We start from the raw sequence: 18,947 nt of genomic DNA, 5'->3' as shown, positions 1-18,947 counted from the left end.
AATATAAATTTTGGTAAGCCACAAATGGAACAAGATAATTACCTGATGTTATCAATCAAAATCATCAATTCGAAAGTTATAAGAGGTATGAAGACAATCTTTAAATTCACCACTGCATCATTACAATGAGTAATTACTTAAATTGATAACATCTAAATCAATGAATTATAAAAAGTACCACAGTTCATCTTGATGTGAAGTGATAGTGGTCAATAATATCCATGATGGTTGTGACATAAGAAATGTCGCTTACCATAACTGCTCCCAAGATGTATATATAGAAGAAGCTCAAATGCCACAAGCAATGGTGTTGCTATGACTGAATGACAAGGAGCCCACTTTATGCGAACAAAATATTTTTTACATCAGAAACAAAAACTTACTACAGGACAAATTTCTAATTTTTCCGCAAAATAGGTAAGATATTTGGAAGATATTAGAAATTTCTAATTTCTAATTTTTCCACCAACACACTGCCATGAATCTGATCATAGGAAAACAACATTAGCATCAAATCTCAGACAAGGATTGAATAGCATATTACATACCATGTATAAATGGAATTTCTTTAGCAGCAACAGCAGGATGAAACTAAGCTTGATCCTAATCACAGAAAAATCTATTTACATAAATTGTTAATCGAAAATAATCTTTCACTCATCTGCAACTGCCAGATTATACTTTCGCGTCAAAGTAAGGGCAGTTATGTCAGTCATAATGCCTTCTATCAACTTAAACTTTTTGTAATGCACCTTAAGTGTTTTTGCCTGCTGAGCTTCTTCTTCTTTTAAATGAACCTAAAGAAAACACACTTAGAATAACCCCAAATCTCTCATCATAGTATACTTAAAACATACTTTTAAAGGATTACAATTGGTAAGCCAATTCAGACGTTATTTTGACACTAGAACAGGGACTAGATTTTACTTGAGCATAGTCTTCCATACTATGTTGTTAACATTGGATAGCAGCACGGAGTGCTGAACCCCCAAACCGCTATACCAGTATTGTGGAGAGTGGGATGGCCGCTATCATAGAGCTAAAAATGTGAGTTCTTCAGCCAGAAGAAGAAAAAGGATTTACTTTCATTTTGCGATTAAGGCAAAACAAGATTTCCCTGAATTGAGCTTGTCTCTATAGTGAGCAAGTAAGAGTGCATTGCATTTGATTTAATTTGAAATGCATCACATTACCAACTCACTAAAATTCAAATGTGGGTAAAGCTTACTTGAAAAACATGACTCACTTTAGGGCAGTTTTTTACACTACCAGACTCTCCCACAACACACACTTTAAACAAGAATGTTCCCTTCCTGCAATTTTCTCTCATGGGATCAATGTCGGGGAACTATGGAATATAAAAAGCAAATTGCATTAAATGACATAAGGTGGTGATAAATTCGTTCCTTGAAATAGAACAAATAAATTATCCCAATCACGAACTCTAAAATCAATGAAACTAAAGTAATATATTAAACAAAATAACATGGAAGCCCAATCCTTATACTTGTTAACAAATCAATCAATGTTGCAAACAGTTTTTTTGAATTCCAACTTCTCATAGAATTAGAAATCCACAGTTTCTGATATTTTAATATGAAAAAACCATTATTTCATTATTAAAATTTTCCTTAACTTCCATTTGATTATCACTTTAAGTGATAAAGATTATGCTCTAACAGCGCATAAGAACTTCATCACTTGGTACCATACCATTCCCGTTGGCAGCTCCCACAAACTTACTAGTAATTATCATATAAACATGCTAAAGGTCACTACTAACTATTCTTCAGTTAAAGGAAAATAAACAAACAAATATTATATCTACTACTACAGACATACTCGGTAAATCAAATAAATTACTGGACAAGTAATAGCAATAAGAGAAAAATAATTTGATTACTAGGAAAGGAATGAACTTACTTTGTGCATGAATGCTATTTCTGCAGCATGTTTACGTGTCAGATTCTTCTGCTCCCTTGCCACCTCAAAATTAGGGTCATTTTTCTCCAACCAACAACACTTCATCTTTCTCTTAGGCTTTACTGGTCGATCATCAAACATTTCCGCTACAGCAGGACGAGCTCTTACGGGTCGTGGCATCCCATACATCATGAAAGGATACTGCCCAATCACTGCTCTCACTTCCTTGACCTTCTTGGCAGAATCCAATTCCACCAATGCACATTGCGGCAAATTGCTTGGTCCTAGGTAGTTGGGGATAAACTTGACATTTTTCACAGCTGCAAACTGGTCGAGAGCAGTTCTAATCACAGATTTAGTAACTTGCAAGATGTAGGAACAGAAGGCGAAATTTACCACACGACATAGGAACTCAATTTCAAAACCCAGATGAACATTTACCCTTTTTTTATACCACTGTTCCTGTATTACCACTACCAGCTATCCCTATAACCAAATTTTACTTCACATTACACAACTGAAATCCCATAAAACCTAAACGGCTACACTGAGAGTGAGATGACAAAACTTACATTGAGAATGGACCACAGATGAGCGCGAGACGGCGACACTGAACGGCGAAAGGGTCAAGGGTTCGAGAGGGTTTTGGGTTCGAGAGGGGGACGGGTTTGATAGCTAGGGTACCAAGTGGGTGACGTGATGGAACCGTTGATGCAGCGGTGATATTCACGGTGTTGAGAGGATTGAGAATCGGTTATGGATTCAAAATGTAGGGTTAGTGACAATGACGAGTGTGAGATGACTAGTGTGAGATAAGGGCTCATCTGATTTTATTAAAAAATTTAATTTTAAAATATCATAAACTTAGCGTCGGCATTTCCGACGCTACATAATAATATAAAAAATAAAGAATTAAATAAACAAACTAGTATCAGCCTTATTTTACTTAACATCGGTCCCTCTGACGCTAATTGTTCAATAAATTTTGTTGCCTTAGCGTCGGCTGGACCGACGCTAGTTAGCATCGGGGTCAAGGGCCGGCGCTAAATATGGCAGCTAAAATGCAATTTTCTAGTAGTGATCCACTGGATCAATCTCAGTTTTTGCCTGTGGTTTCTTTAGCAAGAACTTCAAAGCTACATGGTTAGTAAAAACAACTACCTTTGAAACTAGCAAATATGATCTAAACTTATCAAGTGCAAAAGCAATAGCTAAAAGTTCCTTTTCAGTGGTAGTATAATTATCATGTGTAGAGTCTAAAGTCATAGAAGTATAATAAATAATATAGGCAACCTTACCAACCCTTTGCTAAGGACTGCACCCACTGCATAGTTAGATGCATCACACATAATTTTAAAAGGGAGGGTCCAATTGGGTGGCTGAATTATGGGAGTAGTGGTCAGTGTTGCCTTTAAGAAATCAAACGCCTTCTTGCATTTGTCATCAAAGGTGAAACTGACATCTTTTTGTAGCAAATTTGATAGCGGAAGAGCTATCTTGCTAAAATCCTTGATAAATCGCCTATAAAAACCTGCATGGCCAATAAAAAGAGCGAATCTAGCGGATGCAAGATGGGTAAGGAAAATGAGAAATCACATCAATCTTGGCAGGATCCACTTCTATCCCATTTTTAGAGATCACATGTCCCAAAACTATGCCTTGTTCAACCATAAAATGACATTTTTCATAATTCAGCACAAGGTTAGTTTCAATATATCTATACAAAACTCTATCTAAATTGTTCAAGCATGCATCAAATGAGGAACCATACACAGTAAAATCATCCATGAAAACTTCTATGAAACTTTCTATCAAATCAGCGAAAATACTAATCATGCAGTGTTGGAAAGTGTCAGGAGCATTGCATAGGCCAAAGGGCATCCTCTTATAGGCAAATGTGCTGAAAGGGCAAGTGAACGTGGTCTTTTTTTCGTCCTCTGGTGCAATATGGATCTGAAAATAAACAGAAAAACCATCAAGAAAACAATAATGTGACTTACCAACCAACCGTTCAAGCATCTGATTAATGAATGGTAAAGGAAAATGATCCTTTCTAGTTGCCTGGTTTAGTCTCCTGTAATTGATGCATACCCTCTAGTAGTTCTGCACTCGTGTGGGGATAAGTTCATTATTTTCATTTTTAACCACCGTGAGTCCAGTTTTCTTAGGGACTATCTGCTTTGGACTCACCCATTCACTATCAGAGATGGAGTATATAATGCCTGCTTGCAAGATCTTGGTCACTTCTTTTTTTACAACATCCAGAATTAATGGGTTAAGTCACATTTAGGGTTGCCTGACTGATTTACTTCATCCTCTAGTAGTATCCTATGCATACACATGGATGGGCTAATACCAAGAATATCAGCCAAGGTCCATCTGATTGTCTTCATGTGTTTTCTTAAAATCTGCAACAACTTCTCTTCATGTTCATCTTCTTGTTTGGCTGAAATAATCACAGATAACTTGCCACTTCCTTCTAAATATGCATATTTCAAATTTTCAGGAAGTGGTTTAAGCTCTATAGTCGGTGGTTGTTCAATGGAAGGTACAACACCAGTGGCCGAAGCTAAGTCTGCAAAATCAATTTTGTTAGTAGAAATATAAATATTAGCGCAATGATCAACCGACAAGGCAGCTTCGATCTCAGGACACACATAGCACAATTGAGTATCTGTAATGAATTTACAAGTATAAGTATCATCAAAACTAGACAATGAAGGAAAATCAGTAGCAAACATATCGGGGTAAGTGTCATCAACAAAATCAGCAAGCAACTCAATTTGAAAATAGAATGCTCTTCCATGGGGTGTTTCATAGCATCAAAGATGTTAAATATTACAATGTTATCACCAAATTCCGTGGATAGAGTTCCAGCATGCACATCAATTTTTGTTCTAGTAGTTTTCAAGAATGGTTTGTCTAAGATGATAGGCGCCCTGTTGGACTTATTCTCTACCTCCATGTCCAGAATGTAAAAATCTGCACGAAATATCACTTCATTGACTTGAACAAGTACATCCTCCACAAGTCCAGTAGGACGAGCGTTGCTCATGTTCGCCAATTAAATGATAACACATGTACTCTGTAAAGGTCCAAGAGCAACAGAGTTAAAAATAGATGTAGGCATAAAATTAATGGAAGCTCCTAAATCTAACTTAGCATTTTCAAATTGACTATTGCTTATGGTACATGGAATGGAAAAAGTTCCTGGATCTTTTCATTTCTGAGGAATGGGCTGATTGAGGACTGAAACATTTCGCCCCATGTTTACCCTTTCATTACCTTTTAACCTTCTCTTGTGTGTGCACAAATCTTTTAGAAATTTTTCATATCTTGGAATCTGTTTAATTGCTTCAAGGAGGGGAATGTTCACTTCCACCTTCCTGTATCCAGGATCTCCTTGTCCCTATCTGACTCGTCCATTTTCTTAGTCTTCACTACTCTTTTGAGGAAAAGGAAGTGGTATATTTTGCTCAACATCGACAGTTTCAGGTATCAAAGTGTCCTCAGCAACCTTGTTATTGTTCACATCAGTTTCAGGTACCTTTGGTATTTCAACAGCTTTCACAGACCTCAATGTAATCACACTAACATTGGGAGCATTTGGATTTACTATTGACTGTGCAAGAAAATGGTTTGACCCTTGAGTCTGCAATTGATTAATTGAAGTGGCTAGCTGACCAATCTTTGTTTCCAAATTTTGAATGGTGGAATCTTTTCTTTGTTGAAATTGGATATTTTGGACAGCCATCTGCTTAACGAGGTCCTCTAATTAAGGTGCATTGTTTTGTTGTGGAGGAATATTTTGCTGATGCTGCCTAGGTTGTTGTTGTGCAGATGAATTCCCCCATCTCAGGTTGGGATGGTTTCTCCAACAAGGATTGTACCTGTTAGATGACAGATCATAGTTGGCTTGAGGATTGTATATATTTTTTTGCATATGTTTGAGGAGCATCAACAATTGGATCTTCTTGCAATGTAGGACATGAATATGTAGGATGCTCTGGAGAAGGGCAATTAGCACAGACCACTGCTTGGGTTTTACCTATTGCCAATTTTTTTACTAAAGATGTAAGCTCATCAAGTCTGCCTTCTAAATTCTTGTGGCAAGAAACTTGAATTCCATTCACACCCCTTGTCAACACTACTGAATTACTTCTAGATGTAAACTGTTGAGAATTAATGGACTTGTTCTCAATCAAAACCTTTGCAGCTTCTGGGGTCTTATCGACAAGTGCTCCCCTACTAGCAGCATCCAAAATGCTTCTATCCATAGCTAGCAAGCCTTCATAAAAATATTGGATGGGAAATTGTTCAAAAATCTGGTGTTGGGGACAGCTAGACACTAATTTTTTAATTCTCTCTCAATACTTATGTATTGATTCCCTGTCAATCTACCTAATGCCACATATTTCTTTTCTGATTGAAACAACTATTTAGGCAGGGAATAATTTTCTAGAAACAATATCTTGAGATCATTCCAACTTGTAATAGAACCTGGTTAGAGGTAGTATAACCATTCCATGGCAATATCTTGGAGTGAAAATGGGAAGGCTCTCAGCTTAATGTGGTTTTTGTTACTCCTTGAGGCTTCATGGTGGGACACACAACATGTAATTCCTTCAAGTGTTTGTGGAGATCCTCACCTGCAAGACCATTAAACTTTGGAAGCAAGTGTATTAAACCAAATTTAAGTTCAAATGGTACAGTAACTTCAACATATGTGATACACAATGCATTATACTTGACCTTAAATGCAGCAAGTTGTCTTAAGGTTTTATTATTTGCATAAGCCATGTCGTGTAGCAAGTTGTCACTTTCACTATCTGACTCTGACTCATTAGCACTAGCAACTCTATTAAGTCTATGACGTAAATGAAATATCCTATTTATTTCAGGTTCATGAGAATGTAGATTTACAAAACTAGCCCTAGTCATGCATCATCATAACAATGCAATGCAAAATCACAATTCTGAAAATTCCAACAATGTCCCTATTGCTAAAATTGAAGTGAAAAATCAAATACCATATCAAATAAAATCCAAAAAATATAAAAATACCACAAAAAATTTCTAAAATTCAAATAAAAGGAACGCAAATTATTTGGAATTTTTGGAGAATATAAAAAATTCAAAATAATTCAAAAAATGGTCTAAACGAAGGAATTTAGGATTTTGACCATTGTGTCCCAGAATAAGTCCCTTAAATGGGACTCCTATTCCTTGATTTTTTTTCTGATTTTCTGGCAAAATTTCGGGGCAATCCTCGGCAGTCGCCTGAAAACCTGAATTTTTTTACTAGCAATGTGCCTACGAGCTAGCACAAGCCTATCCGACCTATAGAGCAACAAAACACGAAGAAACAATTGTTAGAATGGTTAGTAATACTCTAAAACTGGTTAATATTGTAATCAGAGAGTCATCGGCAACAACGTCAATTTGATCCGTTGTCGACACGAATTAAATACAATTGATAAAATGTAAAAAGAGGTAATAACTTGAGTCGTTTCGCAAGGACTTCTGATATAATAATATTAACCGAATTGAAAGTTGAAAATAGAAAGGTTTTTTTTCTTAAATTTGTTTTAACAGATGAACAAAACGATTAATCCATTGATTCGAGTTTTAGACCTATCACAAATTCTATCAATGAGTTTAATTTATAATTCGTGATTCTATTCTTATTTGACTATAGAATTGATCAAACAAGCGTAATCAATCCTTTGTGAATTCAGTTTCTTTGACATGATTAAGCATCACAATCATCAAAATAATACAATTAACGATCAAGCGTCACAAAATTATAATTCAATTAAATTAGAAACCGAAACCAAATTATGTCAAATGAATTTAATCAATCCTATTGAAATTTAATTAAAGTAATCAGAATATCAATATAATCAAATAAACAGAGATAGAATCATGAACCGAAATTGACAGTGTAACCTGAATCTCATGGTGTTAATGAAATTTTGAACTCGTGGATCAATCTTATAAAATTAGCCTTCCATGAAATTAAAATAAAAACTATTTATTGCTTGTAGTAATCTGAATCCTAAAATTTCATCCCTAGAAAAGAAAGAAAACTCCCAATATATAGTACTTGATTTTGGGCTTTAGGGTTTAAAAACAAGGGGCTCGCTATTTAAAATTATTACAATAGTGTAGATTACAAAATTTGCAATTTAGGCCCAGTAAAGTTCGGTATTGGGCTTTTATTCCAACATAAAGTTTGTAGCTCTGATGTTTAGCTTTCCAACATCTGCTTGTGTGCACCAATCCGATATCCAGATCTCAAGTTATGGCCGACAGAGTGAGAAAGGTTCAAAATGCAAATAATAAAATTATAATTCAATTTCGTCTCAAAGTTTAGAAACAAGCTAAAAATATTATCCTAAGCTATAAAGAACTTTTAAAATACCAAACTAAAAAGCTAGAAACATGTGCTCAAATGCTATGATCATCAACCCAATCAGCAAGCAATTCAATTTGAAAAATAGAATGCTCTTCCATGGGGTGTTTCATAGCATCAAATATGTTAAATTTTACAATGCTATCGCCAAATTCCATGGATAGAGTTCCAGCATGCACATCAATTTTTGTTTTAGCATTTTTCTTGAATGGTTTGCCTAAGATGATAGGTGCCCTGTTGGACTTATTCTCTCCCTCTCCCTGTTGGACTTATTCAATCAAGTTCAATACAGTTCTGAACCAGTTTGAAATTGGTTTATAAATATAAACAATTTTAATGATTTCAAGAAGTTTTAAGTTAAAATTGGTTGTTTATTTACTGAGATGTTTTATGTTGTCATATTTTTTTAAAATACTACCAATTTTAAGTTTCTACATTTGTTTTATCTTTACTCAACTGTACATGTGAAAATTCTCAAGTTATGTTGTATAGAAGTCTTATACTCAAAATATTGGAATTTAAATTTGTCATTTCTATGACAGAGTTAGAACGAAAAAAATACCAAATAACAAAATCATTTTTTTATTTTTCTAACAATATTTTGACAATAAATTGAGATCTAACAACATAAAAAAAGAGTATGACTAATCTGATTTTACGGTAGATAATAACATATATTAATATGTATTAAAATGATTTTAAGATTTTTAACAATAAATATAATTTATGAACTTTGTTTGTAGGATGACCTTCACTATGGATTTTTGATACTAAATATATGAATTAGTTGCAATTACCTTCCGCAATTTTATTTGTAGTATGATTTTCACTATGGTTTTTTTTTTTACGGATACTATTCTACATCTTCAAACAATCTCTATAATTAGTGTTTTATTAAAAACAAAACTGAAACTCCAATATTTATTTTAATGTTGTATTTTGCTTAATAACTCTTATTATTGACTTGCACTATTGTGGCTCCTCCAATTCATAATTTGTAATAGTTTAAATAGTCAATTATGCAATTAACTTTGATTTGACAGCCTTATGCTATTAACTTTTATATCGCAGTTTCGCCACTACCACGAGAAAACATTCGGCATACGTAAGTTTTTCACAGCCCCACATTATCAAAAGGAAATCTCTTTGCATCCAAATTATTTTTAAAGAAGTAGATATAGTTGGAAAATTCTTTTCTTTTTTTTTTTGTTTGCACAAATAGCTTTTGAGTAAGTGGTATTTTGTAACATATTATACTTATTTGTTTATTTTTCTCAAAACCTTGATTGTTCTTAGTTAGAGTATTGTTTTTGCAGACATATTTGATCTCATCTACGATATCAAAGTATATTGGCTCCTCAAAAGACAAAGAAGATAGTCCATATTTAACTTTATATGAGTGTTATTATTGTGTATTCGGGTGAAAACTATTTATCATTTATAGATAAAAGAATAATGTTTAATATTTAGATTCAAAATTTGTTGTTTATTTACGGAGATGTTTTATGTTGTCAAATTTTTTAAAAGTACTACCAATTTTAAGTTTTTACATTTGTTTTACCTTTACCCAACCATACATGTGAAAATTCTCAAGTCATGTTGAATAGAAGTCTCATACTCAAAATATTTGAATTTAGATTTGTCATTTCTTTGACAAGATTAGAATGAAATGAATACTAAATAACAAAATAATTTTTATATTTTTCTAACAATATTTCGACAATAAATTTTGATCTGACAACACAAAAAAAGAGCATGACTAATCTGATTTTATGGTAGATAATTACATATTTTAATATTTATTAAAATACTATTAAGATTTTTAACACTAAATTTAATTTATGAATTTTGTTTGTAGTATGATCTTCACTATAGATTTCTAATACTAAATATATGAATTAGTTACAATTACGCTTTGCAAAATATTTTACATATTCTTAAATGTGTGTTTGTTAACTCATATATAATAATTACTCAAATAAACTCAATTGGAAAAAATACTGTAAAAACAAAATGAATAAATTATCTAATTTTTGAAATTTTAAAATCTTATTCACAATAATACTAATATGTTAAAGTTTATATATCCCGCGCAATGCGCAGGTTATATTCTAGTAGAATTATAGTTTACAATTGTTTGAAACTGATTAATAAGGTAGAATTATAATTCTTTATTAAAAACAAAATTGAAACTCCAATAATTACTTTGTCATTATATTTTGCTCAATAATTACTGTTTTTACACGCATTATGCAATTAACTTTTGTATCGCCGGTTCGCGCCACTGTCACGAGAAAAAATTATGCATACGTAAGTTTTCACAACCACACTTTATTAACTCTAAAGGAAATCATGGATGCCTTTGGTTTCTGTTTGTCTGTTTCGTTTTTAGAAATTTTTACTATTTTCTAAAACATAAAAAAAAAACTTATATAATTGAATGAAAAAAAATGGATTGATGGTAATAAAAATTATTATAATGGTCATCATTTGAATGAAAAGAAACCGAAAAGAAATGAATCAATGGTAATAAAATTCAGTATAATGATGATCAATTGAATGAAAAGAAACTGATAAGAAATGACTCAATGGTAATAATAATCAATATAATGGGGGGAGCACTATTGAGAACACTGTTAAGAGCACAAAAAATAAAAGAAAGAAGAGAGAATAATAGGCAAAAGAAGAGGAGAAAATCTAATCTAGCAAAAACCAATTCAGTAGTAAGGTATCACTTTCTTATTGATCGTTTTAAAAAATATTCTTTTTTTTCTTTTTTCTTTTTCTGTTTTTGCAAAAATAAACTCATGTGTTAATCTTTCATTTCTCTAAAGTTGTCTGTTCCTAAAATGTTTTCTTTTCAACACAAAATACTAAAAAAAAATATCACTAATTGATGTTTATAAACCAATTACCAAGAAAACAAATTTCAGAAAACTCATATCACGTCTTTAACAAATAACTCAAAAAAATAATCATAACAACGAATAAATAGTTTTTCCATTAGGATTAGAATTAATGGTCGTTGTCGCCAGATGAAATTCATCTACGCTCGCTGCGCCACATCACTCACTCCCAATCATTTCTGGCTTTTGTGTAACAATAGATCTGACAACGCACGAGCAAATCCTTTAATATACTATTTTACTATCGCATCCATCTGTTTCGTTCACATACCACTGCGTTACTTTGTTTTCTAACAAAAATCAATTTGTCTTTAATTTAAAACAAAAAAATAAATAAAAAGATACAATCTGTGAACAGACATCTCACCTCTTTTTATGGTTATTGTTGTTGTTGTTGTTGTTCTTATTATTATTATTATTATTATTATTATTATTATTATTATTATTATTATTATTATTATTATTATTATTATTATTATTACTATTATTATTATTATTATTATTATTATTACTACTACTACTACTACTACTACTACCACCACCACATTGACGTTACGTTGTTTTCTAACTAAAATCAATTTTTCTTTATTTTAAAACAAAAATAAAAGATATGATCCGCGAACAAACATCTCACCTCTTTTTTTTGTTATTATTATTATTATTATTATTATTATTATTATTATTATTATTATTATTATTATTATTATTATTATTATGTTTTTTTATTTTTGGATACGTATGTAAATAAAAAATAATTAAAATAGAGTAATAATAAAAATCGGCCAACACATAAATATTTTCCATCGAATAACTACGTCTGTTTTGATTTCCTTATTGTACTAAGGGATATGTAGGAGCAAGGTCTTTCCCTTGTCAAACAAAATGAATAAAAAAATATATTTTTTCCTTCTTTTATGAATGTAAGTAATTTATTTTAATTTTTTATTATTCTTTTAGGGGTAAAATAAGTAACTAAATAAATAAATAATTTATGTATAATTAATTATAGTGTAACAGTTTTAACGAACGATGTAGGGTAATATTAATCTCTGTGTTCGTAATTAATCCCCAAATCCATTTTGTTGTGTAATAATTTTATTTTTGGTTTTATCAAATTTTTCCTTTTAAAATAAAATAAAATTGGTGTCAACTCCTTTTTCGCAGACAAACGGGACGCGACAGCTGACGACTTCACTGGGGACTTTTGAGAGTCAAGCCCAATCTAATTAATTATATTATTATTTTATTTATATTACCCCTATTATTTTATTTATTTTGCTATAATGTGAATATAATTATATGTGTCTTGTTAATTTATTTTCATTGTGATGAATTATTTTATTTACTTTTCTATACACCCTAACACAATTCACACACTTATGAGTGGGCTTAATACCCGGACTGAGTGTAACCTAAGATAAGTTAGAGACTGTGTAATGATAATCTTCAGGATGTATATCATGTTTGGTGGCAACTCCTTTTTTGCAGATAAATTGGACGCGACAATTTTTTTGAAAAAATATGGTAAGGTAGTTTTTTTTTTTTTTTTTGCTAAGAATGTGATTTTTGAAAAGATTTAAAAACAAAAAATTATCTGGGTAAACCAGGATTCAACCCAACCCAAAACAAAAATAAGCATTTTGATCCAAATAGACCCAATAAGGTAAATGACAATTTATATTTGAGACCCAAATTGAAATCCCCTATGCGGTTTGAATATTGATTTTGATCAAATATGGCCCAAACAGACCCATGTACATCCCTAGATTTAAAGTAGTTGAACACGCCCGTAATTGATAAAATATATATCTTCCAAGTAGAAAGTTTACTTTTAATACGATCAATCATATGCTGCAAATAACTAGTCTTAGGTATCCTGCGGAATAATGGGACACCCAAACAAGTAAATAGAAGCGATCCAGATTAGAAGCCCATAAAAGAACTAATATCCTCAATTCATCTAGTAGATATTGAACATGCAAATAATTTATACTAGCTTAAGGTAAAATGTTGGAGCAGCGACGTATTCACGAAACAACTACGTGAGGAACTCTAAGTTACATTGTGTGCCCTTGAAAAGCACCATAATAATATCTTCATATAGAATATGGGAAGGAGTGATAAATTTCCAAGGTCCAACCATACGTTTCAAGGTCCATGAATAAACCAACAAGGTGATACTCATACTAAGAACATCTTTTGCTAAGCTAAACGAAAGAGGAGACAAAGGAACTCCTTGTTGTACCCCACACTTATAAGCAAAGTATCTGATAGGATATCTATTTACCAAAATGAAAAGCATTACTGACTTTAAAATTGCATGAATTCAATTACAAAAGATAGAACCAATGATTTTGTTTGGACAAAGGCATAAGCATCATAACTAATAGTATCCTAAAACTGTTGAAAGAAAGAACCAATGAATTTGTTAGCACCAGGAGCACCTGAGACATTCATAGAAAAGACAATTGACTTCACCTCATCCAAATAAGGGATGGGAAATAGTAGAGAGTTATCGTCATCAAAAACCAACTAACAAATAACTCAAGAAACTAACCCTGGACTAGAACAAAGATTATCTAGAACATATAATTGTTGATAAAATTGGAGAAAATAAGCTTTAATATCTGCTTGAATTGAAATAATATCGACCCCCGATTTAAGAACATACATTTGCTTAGTGGCATAACAATTATGGAAACATTATGAAACCATCATTTCTATCGCCTTGCGTAAACCAACTCTAGCCTTATCACCGCAATATTCTTCCTAAAAAATAAGCCACGTTGAAAGATTTTTCAGAGCAATTAGTTCACGCTCATGTAGATCTTCTGAGTAAGTGACCTTGTCTATATGTTGTTGAAGAGAATCCAATTCATAGTAAGCGGTAGCTACCATTTTATGTACATCACCAAAAATCTCATTTTTCCATATTTTAAAAGCATTTTTCATGAGCTTCAACTTTTGAGAAAGAATCACCATGGGGCAACCATGAACAACCATGACAAAAGGGGGAGAATGTATTTTTTTAGGAAATATATTTGAGGGAACTATTTTTTACTCTATCAGAATATCCTTCATCTTATGAATTAAATATGCATACTCAAAGGGGGAGTAGAGGGAGCTTTGCTGAAATGGTTTATTTAAAATAAAAAATTGTTCAAAAAATGGATGTTTGTTAACATAAAAAATTGGGAGGTTGTTGGAACCAAGTTTATTTGAAGAACCAAAATCGTACTTGTTTTGACGATACCAAAATCTGGTTGTGTGAATAATTTAATGCACTATTGTTTCAATTAAACGTGTATTTCCTATAGCAAGTGAATTTGTAGAATATTATGTTATATCCTCTGGTGATCGGCTATATCCCCTGTTGATCGGACCAAGACAAAGGAAACCAAGACAATGCTTCTACTCTACATTATAAGTCAGGTAACACACGCCTCTGGTGGTGACTCTATTGTTGCAAGCTTCGGTTGACTCTGAAAATCCAAGCAAGCATTGGTTGACTATGGTGATGCAGGCGATATTCTATTTTGGTTGCCTCTATTGGATACAACCATGTTTTATGTCGACAATATTTTTCTCTGATAAGCATGACCAACAAGTGAATAATTTATTGCACTATTGTTTCAATTAAACGTGCAGTTCCTATAGCAAGTGAATTTGTAGAATATCATGTTATATCCTATATTGATCGGCTATATCCCCTGTTGATCGGACCAAGACAAATGAAACCAAGACAATGTTTCTACTCTATATTATAATTCTGGTAACGCGCGCCTTTGGTGGTGACTCTATTGTTCCAAGCTTCGGTTGACTCTGAAAATCCAAGAAAGCATTGGTTGACTATGGTGATGTATTCTGTTTTAGTTGCCTCTGTTGGATACAACCATGTTTTATGTCGACAATCTTTGTCTCTGATAAGCGTGACCATCAAGTAATCACCTCTATCTTTGACAATCACACCAAGCGTTTGAATTGCCTGACTTTGATTTATTATATATCCTCTAGATAAAGTCAACACTCTGAAGAAAAGTCAATGCTTTAAAGAAAAATCAACACTATGAAGAAGTCAACGCTATGAAGAAGTCATATGCCCTAATAATAGTCAATAGCATGATAAAGTCATTGCTCCAAGAAGACAAAGCTCTGCGTATCCTCTACTAATCACACTGAATATGTTTTTTTTTTTTTTTCTAATGAAGGTCTATGAGACATGCTCTGATTATGTATCCTCTTATTAACTCATCATATGCTACTTTTCATGTCAAGATATGGAGAATCACTAATACAAATTTGTGCAATCGTGTCAAATGGCCAAAAATCCTAAAAATATCTATATAAGGATGTGCTTCCTCCTTGAAGAAGACATCAAACTACAAAATACAACAACTACTGCAAAATCCACCTGCTCTGCATAATTAATTTATTCTAAGTGCTAAAATGATGAGATTACTTGTAAACATCTTCTAGAGAAGAGTTATTTAGAACCCGTTTATAACCATGCCCGATAGTGGTTGTTTTCCTCAATGGCTTGACGATACTAAGTTGGAAGTTGAGAAGACATTGATTGAACATTGTAACCTAGCCCGATAGTGGTTGCCTTTCCTCAACAACTATACGGTACTAAGATAGACGTGAGAAGATGGAACACAAATCATTGTGACTAGGAATGTGTTCAAGTTAAAGTTCAAATTCATTGGTGATGTAATGAATTAATTGCTTTATGTAGAAGGGACTGAACGTAGCTAACACATTGGTGATAAACCAGATAAATCGTTGTGTTCTTTACATTATGTTCTTACTTAATTGCTTAGGTCTCTTTGCTTTAGTTCAGCCACGTGAAAAAGATTTAAAACATATAACACATTTCAAATCCCTCTTTTCTTTTAATTCTTGTCCTTTCATAAGAAGTTTGCGAGCCACATTGAGTATGTGATTTATTTAATGAATCGTGCTTTTGCCAGCTTTCGGGATTCCTCTTGAACTGCAACTTTATTTTCTCACGCTAGGATTAAATATGTAACATCCTCTCAATCAGAGTCAGAATCTTCGAAACATACTTAGTGTCAAATTAGACATAAACTAGGATTGATGTAAATCAGCACCATAGTGGCACAACCCTGTCATCCTCAAAGAGATACCTGAAAAGGTACAACGACCCTCATGAATCTCAATAATATGATGCCAATATGTTGTAGAAAGGTTATGAGAATGATAACCTAGAGAGGCGAGAGAAAATTACTAAAAGCCTGAAGAGGCAGAGTTAAGAATACGTGTAAAATTATTTATTGATAATAGTGAATTAAGCCATCGACTGTACTGAGGCAAAATATCTCTGTAAGGGGAGGACTAGAGGTAGCAACAGTTTGTTGTGAACTAGCATAAAATATATGTGTTTCCTTTATTCCCATTGTACCTCTCAAATGTTAGGTCTTTGTGATTCAATCTTACCTCTTATAATTCTCTTCTAATAGTAAGTTGAATGTTGTGACCCATCCATTCTTGTGTTTTCTAGCATCTTTATATTGGCCATGCCACATAAGATCCTATGGCCTCTCTCACCAACCTTGCATCTCCAACTTCATCGGATATAGGCAATGGAGCATCCAATTCTAAAGCAACTTCAATCGAGACTCTTGCATAGCCAACAGAGACTGGTTTTATGGTGTAGTACCCAAAATGTTGTACATATTTCCTTTACCAACCACACAATAAGTAAGAGACGACAAATAGAGTACACAAGACGAGATACCCATAAATCAATAATTAATATAAAGCTATTAATGAACTTTTTCGTTACATGATCATCAACTAGATAAATAGAATGCAATACATTAATTCATTAATTAATTACCTCAGGAAGGTTATTCAAAATAATAAGAGTGGAGCTAACTTTGTCGCTAGGGGTATGCATATTTTAAGGACAACTTTTTGACAAATTTGTATCGTTATCCTTCTTTCACAAGTAACGAAGTTCGACCATTAGATCTTGTATCATAACCAATTATTCCGCATTACTTGGATATTTGTCCTTTTGATGTTAATTGTTGAAGAATCGAGAGAAATTAGATTTTATTCTCTTTTATTTTATATTATTATGTTTATTTTTATTCTGTCATTATTACTCAGTTTTACTATTGTAATTTCTTTTCCTATATAAACAGCTTAAGACTGTAATAATAAAATATGAAAGTATTTTGTCTTTTACTTTCTTCATGGTATCAAGAGCTCTGGTTAGGGTTCTGTAAACCTTTCCACAACCATTAGGGTTTGGCGCTCTAACCAACTGAGCTAAAGCTAATGGCACACAATACCCCATGGAAGGTAGCCCTTATGGGTAGCGGCGACAACGACGATGGTTTGGCAAAAAAATCAGACGTAGTCAACAACCCTAACAATTTAGACAACGCCATAAGTGGCAGCGGCAACGGCCTAAGCAGCCAGAATGGTTCTTCCAACTTTTTTGGCCATGAGGGAACTTCTAATACCCTCAAGGTTAAAATCCATAAACTAAATGGAAATTGATTTTAGACGGTAAGGGAATATATGGTTTCCTAACAGGAGAGGTGCAAATGCCTGCCACAACTGATCCAAAATACAGGTTTTGGAAATCTGAGAACTCTGTTATTATTGCTTGGTTGCTTAGTAATATGGAGTCAACAATAAAAAAACCTTTTATGTTTTTGCCTACTGCCAAGGAAGTTTGGGAGGCTGTCAAAGAAACATATTCTAATATTCAGAATTCTTCTCAAATTTTCGATCTCAAATCACGATTGTGGCATACCAAACAAGGAGATAGAGATGTCACTACCTATTACAATGAGTTGATGACACTATGTCAAAAATTGGATCTCTGCTATGATGATCATTGGAAGTGTTGTGAGGACAGTGTTCTATTTCTTAAGAGCATGAGAACGACCGTGTATTCATGTTTTTGGTTGGGCTTAATAAGCGGCTTGATGAAGTCCGAGGCAGAATATTGGGAAAGATCCCATTGTCATCACTTCGGGAAGCATTCTCAGAAGTTAGAAGAGAAGAGGCGAGACAAGGTGTTATGATGGGTAAGTCGCCTTCTGTTGGTGAGGTTGAAAGCTCAGCCCTAGTCACAAAAAATGAAGACGGGAAGAGCGCTGGCAGAAACCATGGTGCGAACATTGCAAACGTCCAGGGAACACACGTGATACATGTTGGAAGCTCCATGGAAAACCTCTAAATTGGAAGAAAAAAGAATGAAACGAAGGTCATGCGCTCCAAGCTGGTACATCTGATCAAGATAAGCAGTCTCCTTCAAGCCCATCTCCTTTCACCAAGGAACAGTTAGATCAATTGTACAAACTTCTTGAGTCTCAAACTTCTTCTTGCTCTATAGCTTAGAGAGGTAATTTTCCAAATACTGCTCTACTTAGTGTCACTCCCAGCCATACTTGGATTATTGATTCTGGTGCTACTGATCATATGATTGGGGAGTCGAGTCTATTTTCTTCTTATAGCCCTTGTGCAGGTAACCACAAAATTAAAATTGCAGATGGCTCTATTTCAGCCATTGCAGGGAAAGGTTCTGTTATTCTGTCACCTAAGTTAACCTTAAAAGATGTCTTACATGTTCCTAATTAATCATGTAATCTATTATCCATTACTAAATTAACAAATGATATAAATTGTCAAGCTAACTTCTTTCATTCTCATTGCACTTTTAA

General features: G+C 33.1%; 2 protein-coding genes across 2 annotated transcripts; one reads left to right on the top strand and one right to left on the bottom strand.

Annotated features, from left to right (window-relative positions):
* Positions 1–653: 653 nt before the first annotated feature.
* Positions 654–2,948, bottom strand: LOC101508723 (ASI1-immunoprecipitated protein 1-like). The gene is made up of 3 exons (XM_027336921.1): positions 2,916–2,948; positions 1,924–2,385; positions 654–797 (listed from the first exon to the last, which is right to left on the bottom strand). Exons 1-3 carry the CDS (start codon positions 2,946–2,948, stop codon positions 654–656), a joined length of 639 nt encoding a protein of 212 aa, XP_027192722.1.
* Positions 2,949–17,583: 14,635 nt separating this feature from the next.
* On the top strand, positions 17,584–18,463 carry LOC140918766 (uncharacterized). The gene is made up of 3 exons (XM_073363562.1): positions 17,584–17,698; positions 17,812–18,053; positions 18,158–18,463. The coding sequence occupies exons 1-3, from the start codon at positions 17,584–17,586 to the stop codon at positions 18,461–18,463; spliced, it is 663 nt and encodes a 220-aa protein (XP_073219663.1).
* The last annotated feature ends 484 nt before the right edge of the window (positions 18,464–18,947 follow it).

This window comes from Cicer arietinum, chromosome 7 (genome assembly GCF_000331145.2).
Source record: "Cicer arietinum cultivar CDC Frontier isolate Library 1 chromosome 7, Cicar.CDCFrontier_v2.0, whole genome shotgun sequence".
In the NCBI taxonomy this organism is placed as follows: Eukaryota; Viridiplantae; Streptophyta; class Magnoliopsida; order Fabales; family Fabaceae; genus Cicer; species Cicer arietinum.
Note: the sequence above shows the minus strand (reverse complement) of the source record. Positions and strands in the feature narration are given on the sequence as shown.

Coding starts and splice junctions, on each gene's coding strand:
- LOC101508723 (XM_027336921.1), bottom strand. CDS start 2,948: ATGCTAACTAGCGTCGGTCCAGCCGACGCTAAG. Junction 2,386..2,915: donor TCGGTCCAGCCGACGCTAAG/GCAACAAAATTT, acceptor GTGGTAATACAG/GAACAGTGGTATAAAAAAAG. Junction 798..1,923: donor AAATAGCATTCATGCACAAA/GTAAGTTCATTC, acceptor TGTTTTCTTTAG/GTTCATTTAAAAGAAGAAGA.
- LOC140918766 (XM_073363562.1), top strand. CDS start 17,584: ATGGGTAGCGGCGACAACGACGATGGTTTGGCAAAAAAATCAGACGTA. Junction 17,699..17,811: donor CGGCCTAAGCAGCCAGAATG/GTTCTTCCAACT, acceptor GTTTCCTAACAG/GAGAGGTGCAAATGCCTGCC. Junction 18,054..18,157: donor CCAAACAAGGAGATAGAGAT/GTCACTACCTAT, acceptor ATTTCTTAAGAG/CATGAGAACGACCGTGTATT.